Below are 19,450 nucleotides of genomic sequence, written 5' to 3'. Positions count from 1 at the left end.
CCTCCCTTCCCGACCAGTCTGCCAGCGTTCAAAGTGTGATTTAGCCACCTACTGTCTACACAACCCTAACAAATAACTCTGCCTCTTTGGGGCTCAGTCTTCTCCACCACAAAATGGGTATGATGGTGATGGTGATGATGATGATAATAATAATAATAATAACCACCTCATGGGGGAGCGCCTGGGTGGCTCAGTCATGGTCTCATGCCTTCAGCTCAGGTCATGGTCTCAGGGTCCTGGGATGGAGCCCCGCATCAGGCTCTCTGCTCAGCGGGGAGCCTGCTCTCTGGTCTCTCTCTGCCTACTTGTGATCTCTGTCAAATAAATAAATAAATAAATAATCTTAAAAAAAACAAACCCAACAACCTCATGGGCTTGTTGTGAGTATTTAATTCATGTTCATTGCTAAGAGCATGGCCTTAGGAAGCCCTATGACTGCAAATGCCTGTTAATTATGCCTGCCGTGGGTCCCAGACTTACATGATGGTTTGACTTGCGATTTTTCAATGACACGATGGTGTGAAAGCTATACTCATTCTGTAGAAACCAGACTTCGAATTTTGAATTTGGACGTTGTCCTGGGCCAGTGAGATGCCCTATGCTACTTTCTCACCATGCAGCAAGCTGCAGTCCCCAATGGGTCACGTCATCAAGAGCACCTGTAACCGATAACACAGACATTCTTTACATTGGACATATCCAACACTTCATATATAGTGGGCTTTGTGTCGGATGATTTTGCCAAATGTAGGCTAATGTATGTGTTCTGAGTACATTTAAGGTAGGCTAAGCTAAGCCATGATGTTTGGTAGTTCAGGTACATCAAAGGCATTTTCAACTTAGGGTATATTCAGCTTCTATGGGTTTATTCCACAGAACCTGCCGCACCAGTTGAGAAAGGTCTGGATGTCTCCAAGCCTCCTTTTCTTTACCTGTAAGGTGATGATCAATAACCCGGCCGTTTGTTGAGTGCTGCTCAAAGATGGTGGAGAAATGCCGAGGAGCTTTGTAGACATGTTGGGGAGACAACTGTTTGGGATAGAGGTTGGAGTCTTCCGGCCATGAGTGGTGGGAGTCTGAAGGGTGGTGGGTTCAAGTCCCATTTCTGCTATGGCAGCTGTGTGACCCTGGGCAAGTTACTTCACCTCTCTGAGCCTCAGGTGCTTTGTACACATGTGGGGGGGGGGACGGCAACTGTTTGGGATGGAGGTTGGAGTCTTCCGGCCTTGAGTGCTCTGGCGTCAGATGGGTCATGGGTTCAAATCCCACTCCTATGGGCAGCTGTGTGTCCTTGGGCAAGCCACTTCACCTCTCTGGGCCTGGTTTAAATCCCACTCCTGCTATGGGCAGCTGTGTGTCCTTGGGCAAGCCACATCACCTCTCTGGGCCTCCGTTACTCCATCTGTGAAGGGTTCACTGCGCAGTGTATCCTCGTCCTACTGTCTCTGTGTCAGCTCTGGCGTCAGTGGGCTGGGTCGGCTCGGTGACCCCGGAGAAGTCACTCAACCTCCGTGTCGCAAGTGACGATGCAAGGAAGACGCAGCTGAGCCTTCTGGCACTCCCGGGGCTGGCCCAGGGCTCGGAACCCGGTTTCTTCTCCTGGTGTTACTCTTACGGTTGCCCTTGTCGTCGCCGCCACCGAGGGACTGGAAAACGGGCGGCAGGGGCCGGCCGCTGAGGTCCCCGCCGCTCCCGGAGGACACGCGCCGCCGCTCGGGCCCCCAGCTGAGCTGTAGGGCGGGGGGCGACGGGCAGGGCGCGGAGAGGCGCAACACAACGTCCCTGCGCCCCGCGGCAGCAGGAGAGCGGGGCGCCGGGGCGGGGCGGGGCGGGGCGCCGCATCCCCGTGACGCGCCGGCCAACCAGGCGGCGTTGCGGCCCCGGCCCCCTCCGCCGCCTCCTCCCGCCCTCCCGCCGCCGCCGCCGCCGTCGCCAGCAGCCGCCTGCCGCCGGGCCCGTCCGCCCGCCCGCCCGCCGCATGGAGCTCCGCGGCTTCTGCAGCGCCGATGGCTCCGACCCCTTCTGGGTACGTGCTCGGCGGCCGCCCGGGCCGCGTGGGGCCGCCGGGAGGGGGCGGCCGCCGGCTCGGAGCCCGGCCGGCGTGGGGAAGCCCCGGGCGGGGCGGGCCCGCTGAGCCCCCCCGGCACCCGCGGCCGCCCGGAGCCGCGTTGCCCCGCTCCGCAGCCATCCCGGGGGCGGGGGTAGGGGGTGCGGGTCCGCGCCGGGTCCCTCGCGGGGGCCGCTGATGCGGGAGGGGGGTGCAAACTTGGGCGGCTCAGTCTCCGGGAAGCGGGGCGAGGGCTTTGCATGTGCCCGGCTCCGGGGCTTTAGGGGAAACGTGGGGGGCCAGAGCCTGGGGGAGAGGGCTTCCTGCTTTGCGGTTGCCCCCTGCAATTGGAAATAACCTTCCGCGGAAGGGGACGCCGGGGATGGGGGCGGGGGTGGCGGGCAGCACAGGGGGTTGTCTCCGGGTTAAGTTCTCCTTTGTGGGTTGGGGGTTCTCCCCCTTTCACAAAGAACGCCCCCTTCCCAAAGGTCTGAGCTGGGAAGAAGAGGCTCGCGGGCTGTGGAAAGGGATGTTTGCCTCATCAACATGACTCTCCTGTGGTTACGTTTTTTCTTTTCTTTCTTTTTTTTTTTTTTTTTTTCCATCTTTTACTTTCTGTCTGCCTCAGTTACTATAGGGGAATTTGGAGAAACAGGGGAAGAATTAGGGAAGTTTGGGGAACAGGCAGGGAAGAAGGTAGGGGTGCTCACCCCTGCCATGTCTCACCTGACCCTTGGGTCAGGTTTGGGTGCCCCCCCCCCCCACCTTCCCGAGGATGCCCCGGGTCCTGGTACCTTTGTCATCCCATCTCTGTAATGCGAGGCCCCTCTCTGGGGATGCACGTGGCTTGTACCCTGGCAAGTTTTCCTTTGCGTGTTCACTGCTGCTCCTGGCCCCCGGTCCCGAGTCCACTTTGGGTGGTTTAATCCCCACTGTCTTGGGCTTTAGCTTCCCTGTAATGCGATTTACCCCTTTGTTTCAGGAGGTCACGTCTGTGTCACACTATCTTGATTATTGGTAAACACAATAGGCAAATCTGGACAGCTTTTTCACGCTTTGTGTAGGACTCAGGAGAGAAAAACAGCTTTGGCTCTTTGGAGCTGGTGATTAGCATCCACAAATACCTCCTTGTCCTGTTTTGTGGTTCAGACTGCCTTTGGAGTGTTGAAAAAGTCATCCCGGAGGGCTCCAGGGGAAGGCTTTCTTTTGGGGGGGTATTAACCCAATACACCTCAGTTTGTCTCCAGTTTTCAGGCCAGTGGGATCGGAGTTACTCTCCCGCTGAAAGTCAGAAAGATGATTTTGCATTCAGGGTTGGGGGGTGCGGCTGGAGAATTGGAGAGCATTTGGAAGGTAGGACTCTGGAAACACCTGTGGAGTGCCCGCTGCCTGTACCAGGTGTAACAGCACCAAGATTATCTCTGCAAAGACCCAGAGGGGGATCTGGTCCAGTGTTGCTGTGAGTTCTGGAGTGTTTGTTTCCTTGTTTATTTCCTTCTCCGAGGTTACACAGAGGGGGAAAAATAGGCGACCATAAATTAGATTTTGCATCGGGATGTGCTTTATTGATGACAACTGGCCATCGATGATTAAAGAGGTTTTCAAAAGCGGGGTGTGTTTCCAGGTGCTGTCTGTGTATGTGTCTCACCCAGGAAAACCACTTGGGTTTTTTTGGCTTTGGACTAATTGCTACAGAAATGATCAGGTGGTGGTTTTGTTTCGGGAGGGTAATGGCTGGTCTTCACTGGCAGACCCTCCCTCTTCGCCCAGTCTTTGACTTTGCAGAATTTCCTCTACCTCTTTCCTTCTGGATTCCTGGATACCCCCATTTTGGGTGGGGGAGGGGGTGTTAGGGGCCTGGAACTAGAGTTGGAGAGCTGGCCACTGCTGCCTGAAAACTTCCAGGTAGCAGGAGAAACCAAATGGAACAGAAAAAAGGTAGCTTTTGTGTTTTCCAGGGTGGCATACTCAAGGCCCACCTCCCAGCCAATTAAACCATGTGAACTTGGCCAAGCCACTTGACTGTTGTGTGCTCAGGTTCCACATCTGTAAAATGGGGACAGGTTTCAAAAAAAAAAAAGGGAGGGGGGCTTTTTAGGGTTATGGTTGTTTGAAGAGAAAATGAGATCACCTGGTAAGAGGCCCAGCCTGTGGCCTGAACAGAATTAAACAGTGCATTTTTAAAAAATCATTCTTGCTGAAGATGAAGTTGTCGGTTTCCAGTTGCTTGTCCTTCCTTTGGACTCACTTTTTCTTCAGTTGGTGGGAAAGGGATTGGGCTGCTGTTCTCCCCCCCCCCCCCCGCCCCCCAACGTATGCCTGGCTTTTCTCTGACCAAGGTCGTGTGTTCAGAAGTTAAAGGGACTGGCCCACGTGAGACTCTTATCAGAGCTTTGTTCCTGGGCCAGTGCCTGCCTCTGAGCTTCAGGAAATGTCCAGAAAAACCAGAACGTGGTAGTAGTCCGTGGTGAGGGTTTCACTGTCTTAATCGCCTTCACGCAGGCAGGTGGTCTGCAGTGAGAGACGAGCAGCTTCGTTCCCCAAATAGGTGCCAAGTTCACCAACATTTGGCTTGTTTTTTCCATCACCACTGGCAGGAGGGGGCTGTTTTGTGGTATTTGTATGATGGTTGGGAGAATGGGCCTGGGCCTCTCCTTTGGTGTTAAGTATTAAAAATTATTTATTATGCGGGCGCCTGGGTGGCTCAGTGGGTTAAGCCGCTGCCTTCGGCTCAGGTCATGATGTCAGGGTCCTGGGATCGAGTCCCGCATCAGGCTCTCTGCTCAGCAGGGAGCCTGCTTCCTCCTCTCTCTCTCTCTGCCTGCCTCTCTGCCTGTCAAATAAAATAAATAAAAAAATCTTTAAAAAAATTATTTATTATGTTGCAGACCCAGTGTAGAAAAATTGAAAAAAAAAAAAGTGTCAAAAAGAGGGGGGGAAAAAAAGGTAGTAAGCGGTGCAGGGCCTCAGAGGGAGTGCTTGCATCCCCTAGCTTCCTGCAGCTCAGCACACAGCTTCTCTGTGTGCCTCAGTTTCCCTATATGGAAAGTGGGGGGGGGCGGATAAGATAATACTAAGAAGCAAAGAGCAGTGATGTAGGAACAAATGAGCAAATCCTTGGCAGGTACTTAGAGTGTTGCTGCTTGGTATACAGTTAGTGCTCAATAATTGTAAGCGGTCGACACCGGTTGGAATTCTCTAGTTCATTCTTGCTGCCGCCCCTGCTGTGACTGGCGGTGGGTGGACGTAGCAGAATCCGTATTGCCCTTCATGGAATCCTGCTAGTATTTGACCCTCCGAGCTGCTGTTTGCCTCGGAGAACTCGGTAAATCTCGGACTGTTTGAATCAGCAGCCAAGGGGTGGGAGAACAGGAATATTTTAGAAGCTGTTAGACATTCCCCCTGGGGTAAGATCTGGCCTTGCAGTCAGTGTAATTTGTCTCTTAATAGCTCCTCCTGGCTTCACAACAGTCTTTGAAGAGCCCAATTTCCACCCTCCCCAAGTCTGCCACCCCCCCCCCCCGCCCCCGTGAGTTTCCTGTCGGTTTCAGACTCATTCCTTTACCTTCCTCCACCTTCCTGTCTACTTCCCCTTTGTGTGCATCCCTCGTTCCAGTCTCCCCCTCCCTCCCTTTGGGCGGTTAGAGCTGAAAGGGACCCCGGAACGGATGGGATCATGAGGGGCCCAAGGTAAGAAGGTGAAAGGGAACCTTTGAGAGGACAGGGCCGGGCAAGAGCTAATACGGGGTTTCCAGGTTGCCTTACTGCTTTGCCCTGTTCTCCGTCCCCCAGCTGGACCGCGTCCATCGGTGATTCTTTTGTGGTGATGGACTCAACTTTTAGGAACTGCGGTCTCCAGCTGGGGGTGGGAGGGATGTGGGGGTGTGGGGGGGGCGGTGCCCCATCCTAGCCTGTCCCAAACGGAACTTTGGACCCCCCTGATACCAGTTAATACCAGCTTTGTCCTCTGGTGCCCAGGCCCCACACGTGCAGCATCCTTGACTCACCCCTCCCCAGCCTCCCATTCCCCATCTCAGCGGTCAGCACAGTCTGTTGCCTTTTTCTTCAAAATGTTTCCAAAATCTGCCGGGAGACTCACTGCCGCCCGCCCTCTCCACCTTTGCCCAGTTGCATTCTGGCCAGAGCCACTGTCGACGGGCTCACTCCAGGATTTGAGCATTCCCTCCATACTGCTTTCCCTGCTTCCATCCTTGACCCCCGGAGTCTCTTCTCAATGCAGCGGCCAGCGGGGGCCTGTTGAAGACACAGGTCGGGGCCCATCCACAACCCCCCACCCCCGACGCTTGACTTCAGACTTGGACTCAGATAGAAGCTGAAAGGCTTAGGCCTACTAGAGTCTGCAGAATCTGGCCTGTCACCTCACTGAGCTCCTTCCCTGCTACTTGCAGTCTCGCTTCACTCCTACCACGCTGGTTACTAGACTACCTCAGGGCCTTTGCACTTGCCTGGAATACTTCTTTACCTTCAAATATTTGTTCAGATCACCTTAGGCTGTTTTTCTCTGACTCCCTGCCACTTCTTTGTTCCCCTAATCCTTTGCATTCCCTCCTCTTCCCTTCCCCACCCCAGCCAACCTAATACATAAGATATTTTTACTGATTTTGTTTATTCTCTGTAAACTCTCACCAACAGGTCAACTCCACAGGCCCAGTGGTGTTTTGTTTTGTATTTGGCCTGTGTTTATTTATGGCCACGATCCTTGTACTTAGAATGATGCCTGGGACCTAGTAGGTGCCCAGTAGATACTTATGGAAGACATAAATGACACAGAACGCTGGCATGGCTTCTGAGCTGGGCTGTAGTCTCTCTGCAGAGGTCTCGAAGGACAGAATAGTCACTCACCTGTCTGGGGAGGCCGGGCTCTCTGGCTTCCACGCTTGACGGCAATAGAGTCTACCTTGCAAGGGTCAGCACTGAGCCTTGCCCAGGACTCAGTGCCTCAGACACAGTCCAGGCAACGTTTGAATTCGAGTGTGGGAGGTCTAGATCTAGCCCAGCGGGGAGCTGGTTTGGCTTTATTTCAGAAGAGGCCTGCGGGCTCCCGTTCGTTGGATTGCCCCCTCCTTCTTACTGTGGCTTCAGTTCTAGAGCCCAGCTTTGGTCGCTTTTTCCCCCTTGTGCTTTCTCCCCTGGCCCGCTTCCTTCACTGAGGGGACTTACCCGGCACCTGTGGCCAGTTAGTTCTACGGGTACCCCCGGCCTCGAAGCCCAAGCTTCTGGTGAAGTGCCTGGGGCCCGTCTGACTCGGTAGCTTGGTGGTGCCAAGACCAGCAGCTCCATCAAGGTCATGTTGGCTGGTGGGGGGTGGGGATGCAGAAACTAATTGCAGGTGCCTGAGGAATTTGAAACAAATGTCCTGGGTGTCTGTTGGCTCTACGTTTTCATGGTGGGATGAGGTCTAGCTTTTACTATTCTATCTTAATGGTTAGTAAAACTCTAGCCCATCAAAACTTGCCTGAACATTTTGCAAAAAAAAACACAAAAAAACAAAAAAACAAACAAACAAAAAAATCCAAAGTGCTCGTAAAAGGGACTGGAATCATGGCAAGGGGTTGGACATCCTGAGGCATGGGCTTCCCCCCCTGGAAACTGGGACAGTGTCTCTTCTGATGGAGGTATGAAACCGGTTCTTAGCGCTTGAAGGCTGAGGGTGTGGGAGGGGGCAGAGGGGGATTTGAGGAAGCTGGTTCAGGGGTGGGGTTGGTAGGTGTAGAGCACAGTTTGTCAACCTCACCTCTTTGACATCCGGGGCCCGCAAATTCTCTGTTGAGCCTTGTGGGCTGTTGAGTGGTGTCCTTGACCTCTATGGACGGGGTGCCGGGAGCATCTCCCCGTGTTGTGACAACACGGATGCCTCCAGACATCGCCGCATGTCCCTTGGGTGTCGAAGTCACAGCACCGTTGGCGTGGAGCAATCTGCAGAACAGATCTGGGGCGAGACTTGCCCTTGACCTTGCATCCCCCCCTCCCCCCCCCGCGAGATTTGAGTCATTGAACTTCTCCTGTAATTAGCTTCCCGGGTGTTGCCTTGGAGAAGCTTAATGAGACCGTAAGGAGGTTAAAGTCGCATTACGCGGAGGAGGAACAGGCTGGCTTTGCCACGAGGTTTTGCCTCTTTACACCCGGGCCCTGTGTTTCTCAGCGCTCCTCCATACTGGCTGGAGGGTGTGATGATGGAGGTTGGAGCAGGAGCATCAGACCCTCACGTTGAACTCCCCAGGAGAGGTGGATAGTCACAGAGTGGGGGTTCTCCTTAGCTTGAGGTTTCCTTATCGTCATTGTGGGATTCATGCCCTGCGGGGAGGTTGCCAAGTACTGGAAAATGGGTCTAGATGACCGGGGAGGTAGTAATTGACATTTTTGGGGGCTTTTCCCTTTCTTCTCTGAGACTCTCAGTCCACCTTTTATTGGCCTGTTAGGTGGCTCCTTGGCTGGGGGCGCCCTCCTCTTTGGAGACCATTTATTTACTTTTCCCGGCACGAAGAACTTCAGAGAGGTCTTTAAAAACACTGGATTTGATCGCTTGTTCTTGCCACAACCCTTTCTTACTCATTTAGTCAGTCTTTTGTGAACTGAGCATCTACTGTGTTCTAGACACTGGAGATGCAGCCACGAATGAGGTAGGTGAGGTACGTGTGCTCATGCAGCTTACACTTAGGAATGACCGCAACAATTTTGGGTAGTGGTAAGTGCCACAGAGTCACAGACGGGGAGGACCTGGGGATGAGGTACAAGCTATGAAAGAGGGATATCCAGGGTCTAACCTTTACCTGTGATCTTTATGGAGAAGCTGGCCCTCAAAGGACTAGGGGAGGGAAGTAATTAGGGGAAGACAACCGCAAGTGCAAAGGCCCTGGGGTGCTTGGAGTGGTCAGAGTATCAGAGTTTAACTCAAAGGAACTACAGAGCCCATCTCATAAAAATCTTGCCTTCAGCATTCTGCAAAAATGCGCATAGTGCTAATAAAATGGCTTGTGGTAATAATAAGGGCCTAAAAATTCCAAAGAGGAAGCTTGGCGAGGAAATAGAGCCATACTTGAAGAGGCGTGGGCTTCTGATCCATTTGTGTTGGAATGAGTCTCAGGTTTTTACAATTAAAGCCAATGCGTATATTTTTTTTTCTGTGTCTCATCTGTTTCTGAACCGTCGCTGAAAGCCCTTCGGGGTTAGACAAAGTTGGGATTCCCCGCTCCCCAGCTGCCCGTGATTCTCTTCCAGTGGCATTTCATGAGCGGTGAAGGTGACTTGCTTTAAATTGCTAGGAAAATCTTCTTTTAAAACTATAGACGTTGAGGGGCGCCTGGCTGTCTCCGTCAGAAGAGGGTGCGGCTCTTGATTTCAAGGGTTGTGAGTTCGAGGCCCCATCGGGTATAGAGATTACTTAAAAAAAAATAGAATCTTAAAACAAAAACAAAAACCAACAAATGAGATGTTGAAATGATCCAGCTGATTGCATGAAGATCTGGCTGTGATTTGATTTGGTTAATTGTGGTTTGATTGTGCTATTATTTTAAGAAAAGTGAGTAGTGTAGGAGAAGACAGAGGGAAGGTAAACGTTTGAGGACATTCCGCCTCCCTCTTTTCCCAGAGGTAGCCACTGGTGATAGTTTCTTGGGTTTCCTTCTAGAAGAATGCCAAGCGTATATGCAAATATGTGTGAAGGGGTGAGTGGGTACATATATCTTTTTTTCCTCCCTAGATGGGTTCATATCCTAAATAATGTTCTGTGTTTCGCTCCCTACACTTAAAAACCAATGTTGGGTTTTTTTTCTATGTTAAGTCCGTGCAAATTGAGAGAAAGAGGAAGTAAAACTTGGTTATAAGCCACACATTCTTCTGTTCTATGACTGTGCCGTACATTTACCTCAGTGCCACGTTGGTCGCTGAATGGGTTGGTTGCAGAATTTTGGCCTGATGCACAGCGCTGCCCAGAGTGTTTCTGGGTAGTCCTCTTTGCACATATATGCACGTGGATGTAAAATGACTCAGCAGAATAAGTTCCTCCTTGAGGAATGGCTGGCTTGAGGGATCTATGCCTTGAGAACTTGGTGGTTCTGATTGCCCAGTGTGTGCTGTCCACTAATGGACCCAGCAGCATTTATTAAGCACCTCTTGTGTTCCTGGCATTTGAGGCAAGAGTAAGCAAACTGGAAATAGACCGGGTTCACGTTCCTTCCCTGCCCTGTATTCATAGAGGATTTTTGTCTGGTTGAGTTAAACCTTGTATTCCAGGGAGTTCTGGTGGGTGAGTGCTCAGTTTCGCTCCCATTTAAAAAAAAAAAAAAAGATAGAGTTCAGTGTGAAGCAATCTTTGCCTTCTCTGTCATTTTAAAAGAGGTTTGACATCAACAATTTGATGATGTGTGAAGTTTTTTTTTTTTTTAAGATTTTATTTATTTATTTGACAGAGAGAGATCACAAGCAGGCAGAGAGGCAGGCAGAGAGAGAAGGAAGCAGGCTCCCTGCTGAACAGAGAGCCCAATGTGGGGCTCAATCCCAGAACCCTGGGATCATGACCTGAGCTGAAGGCAGAGGCTTTAACCCACTGAGCCACCCAGGCGCCCCTGATGTGTGAAGTTTTTACTCAAAATTCCATCCTGCTAATGTAGCTCGATTTTTTTTTTCTTTTTTTTGCACATAAACTTCCTGGCATCATCCGTTGCCTTATTTACAAAAGCAGCACTTCTTGTTAAAGAAATGTCACAGAGTGGGCACCTGGGTGGCTCAGTGGGTTAAGCCGCTGACTTCGGCTCAGGTCATGATCTCCAGGTCCTGGGATCGAGTCCCACATCGGACTCTCTGCTCAGCAGAGAGCCTGCTTCCTCCTCTCTCTCTGCCTACTTGTGATCTCTCTCTGTCAAATAAATAAATAAAATCTTAAAAAAAAAAAAGTCACAGAGATACTTGTTTTGTTGTTTATTTATTTATTTATTTTTAAAGATCTATTTATTTGACACAGAGAGAGAGAGAGATCACAAGTAGTCAGAGAGAGAGGAGGAAGGGAGGTTTATGTTAAAATCATTGCTCTTTATTTTTACTGAACCTATGATTCATGTCAATACATAGAATTTCACTGTTTGCATAATAGGTGATATGTAACATGCTATTTGTTTATTTTTAAAGATTTTATTTATTGATTTGACAGAGATCACAAGCAGGCAGAGAGGCAGGCAGAGAGAGAGGAGGAAGCAGGCTCCCCGCTGAGCAGAGAGCCCAATGCAGGGCTTGATCCCAGGACCCTGAGATCATGACCTGAGCCGAAGGCAGAGGCTTAACCCATTGAGCCCACATGCCCCGTAACATGCTACTTAATACAACATAGTTTATTTGATAAGGGTCAGCACAGAGGATCATAGGGGAAGGGAGGGGAAGATGGAGTGGAAAGAAACCAGAGAGGGAGACAAACCATGAGAGACTTTTTTTTTTTTTAAAGATTTTATTTATTTGACAGAGATCACAAGTAGGCAGAGAGGCAGGCAGAGAGAGAGAGAGGAAGGGAAGCAGGCTCCCCGCCGAGCAGAGAGCCCGATGTGGGGCTGGATCCCAGGACCCTGAGATCAGGACCTGAGCCCAAGGCAGAGGCTTTAACCCACTGAGCCACCCAGGCGCCCCCATGAGAGACTTTTGACTCTGGGAAACAAACTGAGGGTTGCTAAAGGGGAGGTGGGTGGAGGGACGGGGTAGCTGGGTGATGGGCATTAAGGAAGCCACGTGGTGGGATGAGCACTGGGTGTTACACGCAAGTAATGAATCATTGAACATTACATCAAAAACTAATGATGTACTACATGTTGGCTAATTGAATTTAAATAAAAAACCTACTCATAATTCTTTGATATTCCAAGTTATGTTCGGAATGATATATATAACAAATACATATTTGTTAAAATTAATGCAGCGTTTTTCCCTGTTAATAACTGCTACTTGCATTATTTCCCGTTTTTTTCATTCCTGTGAAGAGTGCTCCAGTAAGCATTCTAGTACATAGGTCAAAATCAGGTAATTTTTTCTTTTTTTTTTTTTTTTTTTTTAGTAAATATTAGCTGGTTGTTTTCCAGGAAGGAGAATATAGCACTTCATTGCCACGACAACAAATAAGAATTCCTGTTGCTTTACATCCCCCCAAGCACTGGGCATCATTGAATTTGTTAATTCAGTGGATTTTAAAAAAAAAAAAAAACTTCTTTTCATCTGCATTTCTCTTTCAGTGAGCATCCCGCAGAGTATCTCCTGGTAATATGTGTGGTTTGTTTTTTTTGGGGGGGGGGGGGTATGTGTGTTCTTTTCCGTGCATCTGTTTTCTGTGTCTTTCCTGCTCATCTTTCCACTGGCTTGCCTTATTTCTGTTAATTTGCAGTAGTTCTTGTCTTGATACATGGGGAATCTTGCCCCTTAGTCAGGCATGTCACAGGTGTATTTCTGCAGATTACTGTTTGTTTGCCCGAGTGTTAACATTTGGTTCTTGTCCGGATTTGTGTGTCGTTACTAGCAAGAATGGCGCTGGGCAGCGCAAGACCACACTCGGTTGTCCTGTTTCTCATTTCCTGGTGTAAGAATTTTCCCACGCTCCCATAGAACTTTTTAAATTATACAGTGTCACAGCAATCGTTTCTTGTATTGGTGGACTATAATTTACGTAATTATTACCTATGGTTTGACATTTAGATTGCTGTCTCCTTTCTTTTTTTTTTTTTTTTTTTTTCCTTTTAGAGAAAACATTAGAATGAATGTCACATGAAGAGTGCCTATTGCCTTCATCCTTAGAGTATATTCTCAGGAGTGGAGTGAGTGTCTCAGATCGCTTGAAAAGATTTGCCTCCAGCTTGAGCCTTGTTTTTTTTTTTTTTTTTTTTTTTTTAAAGGGGTTGGGTTACTTCACCATTCTAGCACGGTCTAAGGATACCCATTATTATGGTTGCTTTTATTACTGTGGACAAATGATGGGTACATGTTAGTAACAGCGTCTTCTCTGGTCCCTCCAGTCAGCCTGAGAGGCTCGAGGACAGTGGCCCAGAGGAAAGTTGGAGCTGTCAGTTGCTGGAAGGGTGATCTGCAAGTTCTGATTTGGTTAGATTATCTAGGAGCCCTTTGAGGAAGCCTCTTCCTCAAGATCGTTAAATCACCAACAAGGTCAAGGAGAAAAGCCACATGGTAGATTACACTCTGTCCACGGACTGCTGTTACAGCATCATGGGGCACTCTCCTCTTTTTTGTCCCACAGAGATCCCTGGGGTCTGGGTGGGCCATGCCACACTCGGTGTTGGGGTCTCATGGCTCATCTCCAGTTCACTTGCGAGGCTAGATTCATAGGAGCTTGGGTTTGCAAATCGGTCCTGCTGCTTCCCAGCACGTGACCCTGGGCCAGTTCCTTAACTTCTGGGAGCCTCAGTGGACTCATTTGTAAAGGGGGTGACTGTGATTACGTTGTGTGTCTTACATAGCTGTAGGGAAGAGGTAAGGTGCAGAGGATGCCCAGCAGAGCTTGAGCAGACGCTGAGGCTGTGGTTATGGAAGAGGAGACTGGACAGTAGGGGACAGTGTGGACAGTGGAGGGCAGTGGAGAGGGCATTCGGAAGTCATGATTCTCTTCTGGGGTATTATCTCCTTGTAAACCCTGGGCCCAGGCAGGCCTTGGCAGTTGGAAAAGAGCCCAGTCTGACCCCAGGGATTCAGACTTCTGTCCCCAGCCTCTGAGACAATTCAGGTATGTTGGCTCTGTTGTTAACCAGGTGTCTGTGGTGTTTCCTGGGTCTGGGTAAGGCATGCCCGGGTATCAGGTACCAGCTCTGAAATTGGGCTGATGTGTAGAGAAATTCATTTTCCCCATGGCTTTCTTCCCTAGTTCAGAAGTAAGAAGACTTGCTTAAGTATTTAAATCGATGGCATAGGAGTGAAGTTGTGACAGTTCTGAGAGCTGCTGACATCTGCATACCTGGAAACTTCCAGGTTTTCTGTTACTATAAACACGGCAGTGATTCAATTATTTAAAGGGACTTAGATCAGATCATGATCCCAGGGTCCTGAGATCGAGCCCCGCATCGGGCTGTCTGCTCAGCAGGGAGCCTGCTTCCTTCTTTCTCTCTGCCTGCCTCTCTGCTTGCTTGTGATCTCTCTGTCAAATAAATAAATGAATTAAATCTTAAAAAAAAAAAAAAATGAAACCGTACAGTACGAGTGTAGTAAAAAGTGAAGTCCTCCCTAACGACACTCTTCCTGAGGTCCTCTCTTATGGGCGGATTGCGGTTTTAACTTTTAAATCAGCCTGTTTTCTCCCCTTAACGCTAAATAGAGAGCATCTTTTAAAAAAACAAGGATGGGATCCTGTAAAAACATATTCTTCGTTCTTTTGTTTTCACTTACTAGTGCAATCTGGATAGGACCCGTTTTTAATTAACATATTTACTTGATGAAATGTTAACATGAACCTAATTAGGTAATTTGCTAATGATAGTTCCCTCTCAAGGCCGTTGGTCATAGCCTTGTTGTTTTAGCCTCTGTGCAGGGAGCTCCTGGGGAAGTGGGAAGCAAGTGTTGAGTGGGTGGGTGTTGGAGGGGAATGTCGTGGATCCTCTTGCTGAGGTCCAGTGCTTATGGGACTGGGCTCTCACCCACGGCTTGTCCCCGGTCTGTGGCCTCTGAGCGTCTCCTGAATAGCCTTGCCCGCCTCTCCTTGCAGGGTAGACAAAGGAAAGTGAGTATTTGGTGTTTTGGTGGGAGTAGGGAGTTGGGAGAGGCGCCCCCCCACCGACATACTTAATCACTTCATACTTTCCTTTAAACCAGTTCACTTTTTTTAAAAACCTTAATCAGTGTATCCCAAGCGCGGTGGCCTGTCACTTTAGAACACATGTGGCGGAGTCACAGGGTGGTGGTATTTGTGTATTTATCGAATAGCTAATACCTAGGTCCTTACTAAAATGAAAGAAGAGGGTGTTCTGCAGACCACCCAGATCGGAGACTCTCAGCAACCGGCGTTTTGGGTCCCACCCCCTCCCCACCCCCGGGGACATTTGTCAACATCTGGACATGTTTTAGATTATCACACCTGGAGGGAGTGTACTCCCAGCATCCTATGAGTAGACGCTGCTGCCCAAGGCCCAGGGGATGCCCCCCCCCCCCCCCCCCCCCGTCAACAGAGGGTTAACCAGGGCCTGCATGTCACCGTGCCTATGCCTAGGTTGAGAAGCCCTCACCTGGCTAATGCCACGTGCTCCAGCATTCTGGGTCTTGTCCTGATTTGCTAGCTGGCTCACTCTCTCTCTGTGCAGTTCTGTCTTTTCTGGGTAACTGGTGACCATGTGTGTGTGACATGGTATACATCCAGCCGTGGCCTGCTGGGGGTTTCAGGCCTGCTCTCACACCTTACGTCAGAGCACCAGGAAACCCATGCGAAGTTTACATGCGGACGTGAATTTGGGATACTGTCCCACCCCGGGACTATATGGATATCCGGGAGAAGGACGCGTATGGACCCTGAAGTGGTTGAAATCTGTAACCTTTTTGTCGGGCAAATCCTATTTGAGTGCAGGTTTCCGAAAGCATGCTGTGCTTGCCGAGAGGATCTCTCTCTCTCTCCCTTTTTTTTTTTAAGATTTTTTTTTATTATAGAGAGAGCGCGTGAGCATAAGCATGAGGAACAGCAGGGAGAGGGGGAAAGCAGGCTCCCCGCTGAGCAGAGAGCCCCACGAGGGGTTTAATCCCAGGACTCCGGGATCATGACCTGAGCCAAAGGCAGACACTTCACCGACCAAGGCAGACAGGCGCCCGGGGAGGATTTCTGCTGTGGGGCCAGGCAGAAGCTGTGGCCTGTTGGTGACCGTGCCCACTGGAAAGGGCTGTACTTGGTCAGCTAGGAGATTTTTTACTGCCTCCGCCCTGCCTGGCTTTGGCAAAAACAGCCTGGCCTGGGGAAGGAATCGTGGAGACAAGAAGGTACCTGTCAGGGGACATGGTCGGATGTGCGCTGGCAGCTTTGCCTGAGCTGGCCTGGTCAGGTAGCTTGACAATTACTGCCCCCCCCCATTAAAGTTAATTGCCGTGTTATGGAGCAGTAGTGAGGAGGTGGGACGGGCTTGATTGCTGTCTCTCAGGGCGTTTTTTTCAAGTTTCCTTTTTGGTTCTGGAAACTTAAGGAAAAGCCTCTGGCCATCCCCAGAGGTGAGCTCGATGAGAGAAGGATCCAGGCTGTCCTGCATTTCATCGACTCCAGAAAGGCCGGCAGTGGCGACATGCATCCCGGTTTTGGAGATGCTGTGCTGTGCACACGTGGCCCGTGGAAGGTTGGAGGATGCGCGGATCAGGGGAAACTGATACCGAAGGGAGATGGGAAGAAACGTGGCATTTATTGTTTTTTTTAATTTAAAAAAATACATATTTGAGATGCGCCTGGGTGGCTCAGTGGGTTAATAAGCCTCTGCCTTCGGCTCAGGTCATGATCCCAGGATCCTGGGATCGAGCCCCACATCGGGCTCTCTGCTCAGCGGGGAGCCTGCCTCCTCCTCTCTCTCTGCCTGCCTCTCTGCCCACTTGTGATCTCTGACTGTCAAATCAATAAATAAAGTTTTTAAAAAATTAAAAAAAAAAACATATTTGAGAGAGAGAGGAAGAGAGTGCTCACAAGCTGGGGGAGGGGCAGCGGCAGAGGGGGGAAGCAGGCTCCCCGCCGAGCAGGGAACCAGGTGTGGGACTCTGTCCTAGGACCCCGGAATCATGACCTGAGCTGAAGGCAGACGCTTGACTGACTCAGCCACCCAGGGACCCCACCATGTTGGTTCTACAATTGATGTATTATGATAGCTTCCAGTCCCCGCCCCCACCACTACTGGGAATTCATCCTTCTATTGCCTTAGGTGTAATGCTGGAGACCCATCCCTGGTGAGTGACACATGTGGCCTCCCTGTTTCATGGGGACTGCGGTCGTGAAGATGCTCAGAGGGACGTAAGAGTACAGGTTGCCAGCATACCTTCCCTTCAGATCCCGGTTCTGCTGCTTGGTTGCTGTGTGACCTTGGGGAAGTCCCTTGACTTCTCTGTGCTTTGGTTTTCTTATGTGCAGAATGGGGATGACTGCAGTGCCTCCGTCATAGAGTTGTAATCCTAAAGGAATTTCAAGTATGACCAATGCACTAGCTCCGTTCCTAAGTGCTGTTACTTTTACTATTGCTCATCCCTTGTCATTGTTGAAATCATCGTTATCATCATCGGTACACAGCAGTCCCTTGTCTGGTCCAAAGGGAAGTCTGAGGATCCTGGAGGATACTGAGATGGGCAAGTACCAGACAGTGATATGGGTCTAGGTTGTCCTGCCCCCAACACTCCTTCTCTGGGTCACATGGCCTTGGTGGCTCAGGTCAGGAAACCTTTGGACTCTGTGCCTTGGTCTGTAACACGGAGAACAGTAATAGTACCTCTCTTGTCAGAGGTTTGTTTTAGGGATTAGACAAGATGAGACGTGCACAGTGCTACAGTCTGTAGTGTTCTGGGCTTGGAAGGCTGTGGAGGGCTTGGCGGTGACGGCATCTAAACCTCTCTAGCAGAAATAGCTGCGGTCTTCCCTTTCTGTTTCTTCGGTCAGAACCCTCCCCTAACCCCGCACTGGCTCTTAGGCAGTTCTTAGTCTAGAGCAGGGACCCCAGGGGCCAGTGCCTGCCCCTCGTTACTGATGGCCTCTCCAGGGCTGGGAGGGACCCCTCACTTGGGTTCGGGACACCCAGGTCATTTTCAGCAGGATCCTGTGCCCCCGTCTGCTTTGCTATCGGGGAAGCTGCCTGCCTGGGAGCTTCCTCGTTTGGGCTGTGAACGGGCCAGCGTGTCCACATTGCTCCTTTTCTTACTCTTGGAGTTATTTCCTTTGGACCCGTGCCCGTAGCTGGGATTGTTGGTTTTAGGCGGGACGGAGTCTGTGGCTCTTCTTTGCATGTTTCTCGGTTGCACTTCAGATAAATTTATTCATTCCTCCTTTTGCTTGTCGAACAAATATTGAATGAGTGCCTGCTGTGTGTGGGCACATTAAAAGGACGTGGTCATGCTTCCGGAAGATTCCAGGTCAGAGGGAGAGAGACCCTCTGCAGGAAAATAGTTGAGAGCCTAGACTTCCAGAGCATGTCCTAAGTGTCAGGGAATGTTCTAGACACTCTGTAAGTGCGGTATTTTCATCCTGACAATAAATAACCTATAGAGAAGGGACTGTGGTTATTCGCATCCCAGGCCTGATATGAAATTGGTGGGAAGAAGCTGGGTGAGATAGAAGAGTAGCGGGAGACCTTCCCGAGCAGGCCATCAGAGGCTAAGGCGGGGGCACCAACATGCCTTGCAGGCCTAGGTTAAGGCGGGTAACCTAGTTAGTATTAACTAACACTCCTGGTGCTCGTGAGTCCCAAACCCTGTTCAAAATGCTTTCCGTTGAACCCTCAAAACAGCCTTATAAAGTTGATGGACCATTGTCCCCATTTTACAGATGGGCCACCTGAGGCCCAGAGAGGTTATGTACCTTGTTGAAGGTCCCAGGGCTCATCTGTAGCAGAGCTGGGTGGCTGTCTGGCCGGGAGTCCAGGCTCTCAGGCGTGGCACCGTCCTGCCATTACGAGGGGAGTGTCCCTGTTTTAAAATAGCATTGTGGGTCCTCACGGGTCAGTGGCAATACACAGAAAGACTCCCGGTGGGTCAGAGTGGAGTCATTTCCAGTAGGTTGTGCCAAATGACTCTGGCCCGTCTCTTGGATGGCTTCAGCCTTGTGGCACATGGCGTTCTGAGCTATTGTGACCACAGTAGCAATGAGGTAGAGGTGGCAGATTCGGCCCCTGGAGGCTACCCTCTCTCCCATCCCAGAGTGTTTGTAATCTGGGGAGAGGTAGGAGACCAAAAGTCAGAGAGGTGGAGTGACTTCCTCCAAGGCACACAGCCAGGAAGTGCTGGTGATGGGGCTTGAGCCCAGGTGTCTGCGTGGAAACCGGTCCTCCCTCGACACCGCCTGCCCCTGGGTCTGTCTCCCCCATGACCCTGTCTGACCTGGACAGGGAGCACGGCAGGCATTTCCATTCGAAATAGAGAGACCTTGGTGTAGGGAGGAGGGCGAGTTCGGATGTTCTGGGGTCGGGGGCCCGGGCCGGGGTGTCTCGGGGGACTTCCTGGAGAATGATGGTGGCGTTCCCGGTTTCCTGTTCTGCGTGGTTATCCAGAGGAGGGGCTGAGCAGAGGGAGCCAGAAACTTAACGCTCTCGGTTTCACAATGCCCGGGCGCTTTTGCAACGTGTGGGTGATGCAGCACTTTCCTGGTGGGAATCCCAAGTGGAGCTTTGGTTTTCCTTTGCTTAACTGGCTCAGGCCCTGGCCTGTCTTCCTGGGCCTGGTTGTCGCCCAGTCCCCTCCTGACGCTTTGTTTGA

At 50.6% G+C, this 19,450-nt stretch overlaps 1 protein-coding gene and 1 long non-coding RNA gene across 4 annotated transcripts in view; one reads left to right on the top strand and one right to left on the bottom strand.

The window, feature by feature from the left end:
* The window catches only part of ABCC1 (ATP binding cassette subfamily C member 1 (ABCC1 blood group)), a 318,947-nt gene that overhangs the window by 189,372 nt on the left and 110,125 nt on the right, over positions 1-19,450 (top strand). The window contains exon 1 of one of the 3 annotated variants that reach the window (XM_082714999.1): positions 1,827-2,026. The exons of 1 other annotated variant lie outside the window; for it this stretch is intronic. In XM_082714999.1, coding sequence (XP_082571125.1) covers positions 1,979-2,026 — 48 coding nt within the window. In that variant the 5' untranslated portion in view covers positions 1,827-1,978. Of the gene's footprint in view, positions 1-1,826; positions 2,027-19,450 lie in introns of those variants that run through there. One more of the 3 variants, XR_014306603.1, reaches the window with a different exon arrangement.
* Positions 371-1,805, bottom strand: LOC309855089. Its single transcript, XR_014306606.1, has 2 exons — positions 933-1,805; positions 371-659 (listed from the first exon to the last, which is right to left on the bottom strand). It is a non-coding gene; the product is annotated as an uncharacterized lncRNA (long non-coding RNA).

Source organism: Mustela nivalis, assembly GCF_964662115.1.
Source record: "Mustela nivalis genome assembly, chromosome: 19".
NCBI lineage: Eukaryota > Metazoa > Chordata > Mammalia > Carnivora > Mustelidae > Mustela > Mustela nivalis.
This window is presented reverse-complemented; position numbering and strand designations above follow the sequence as displayed.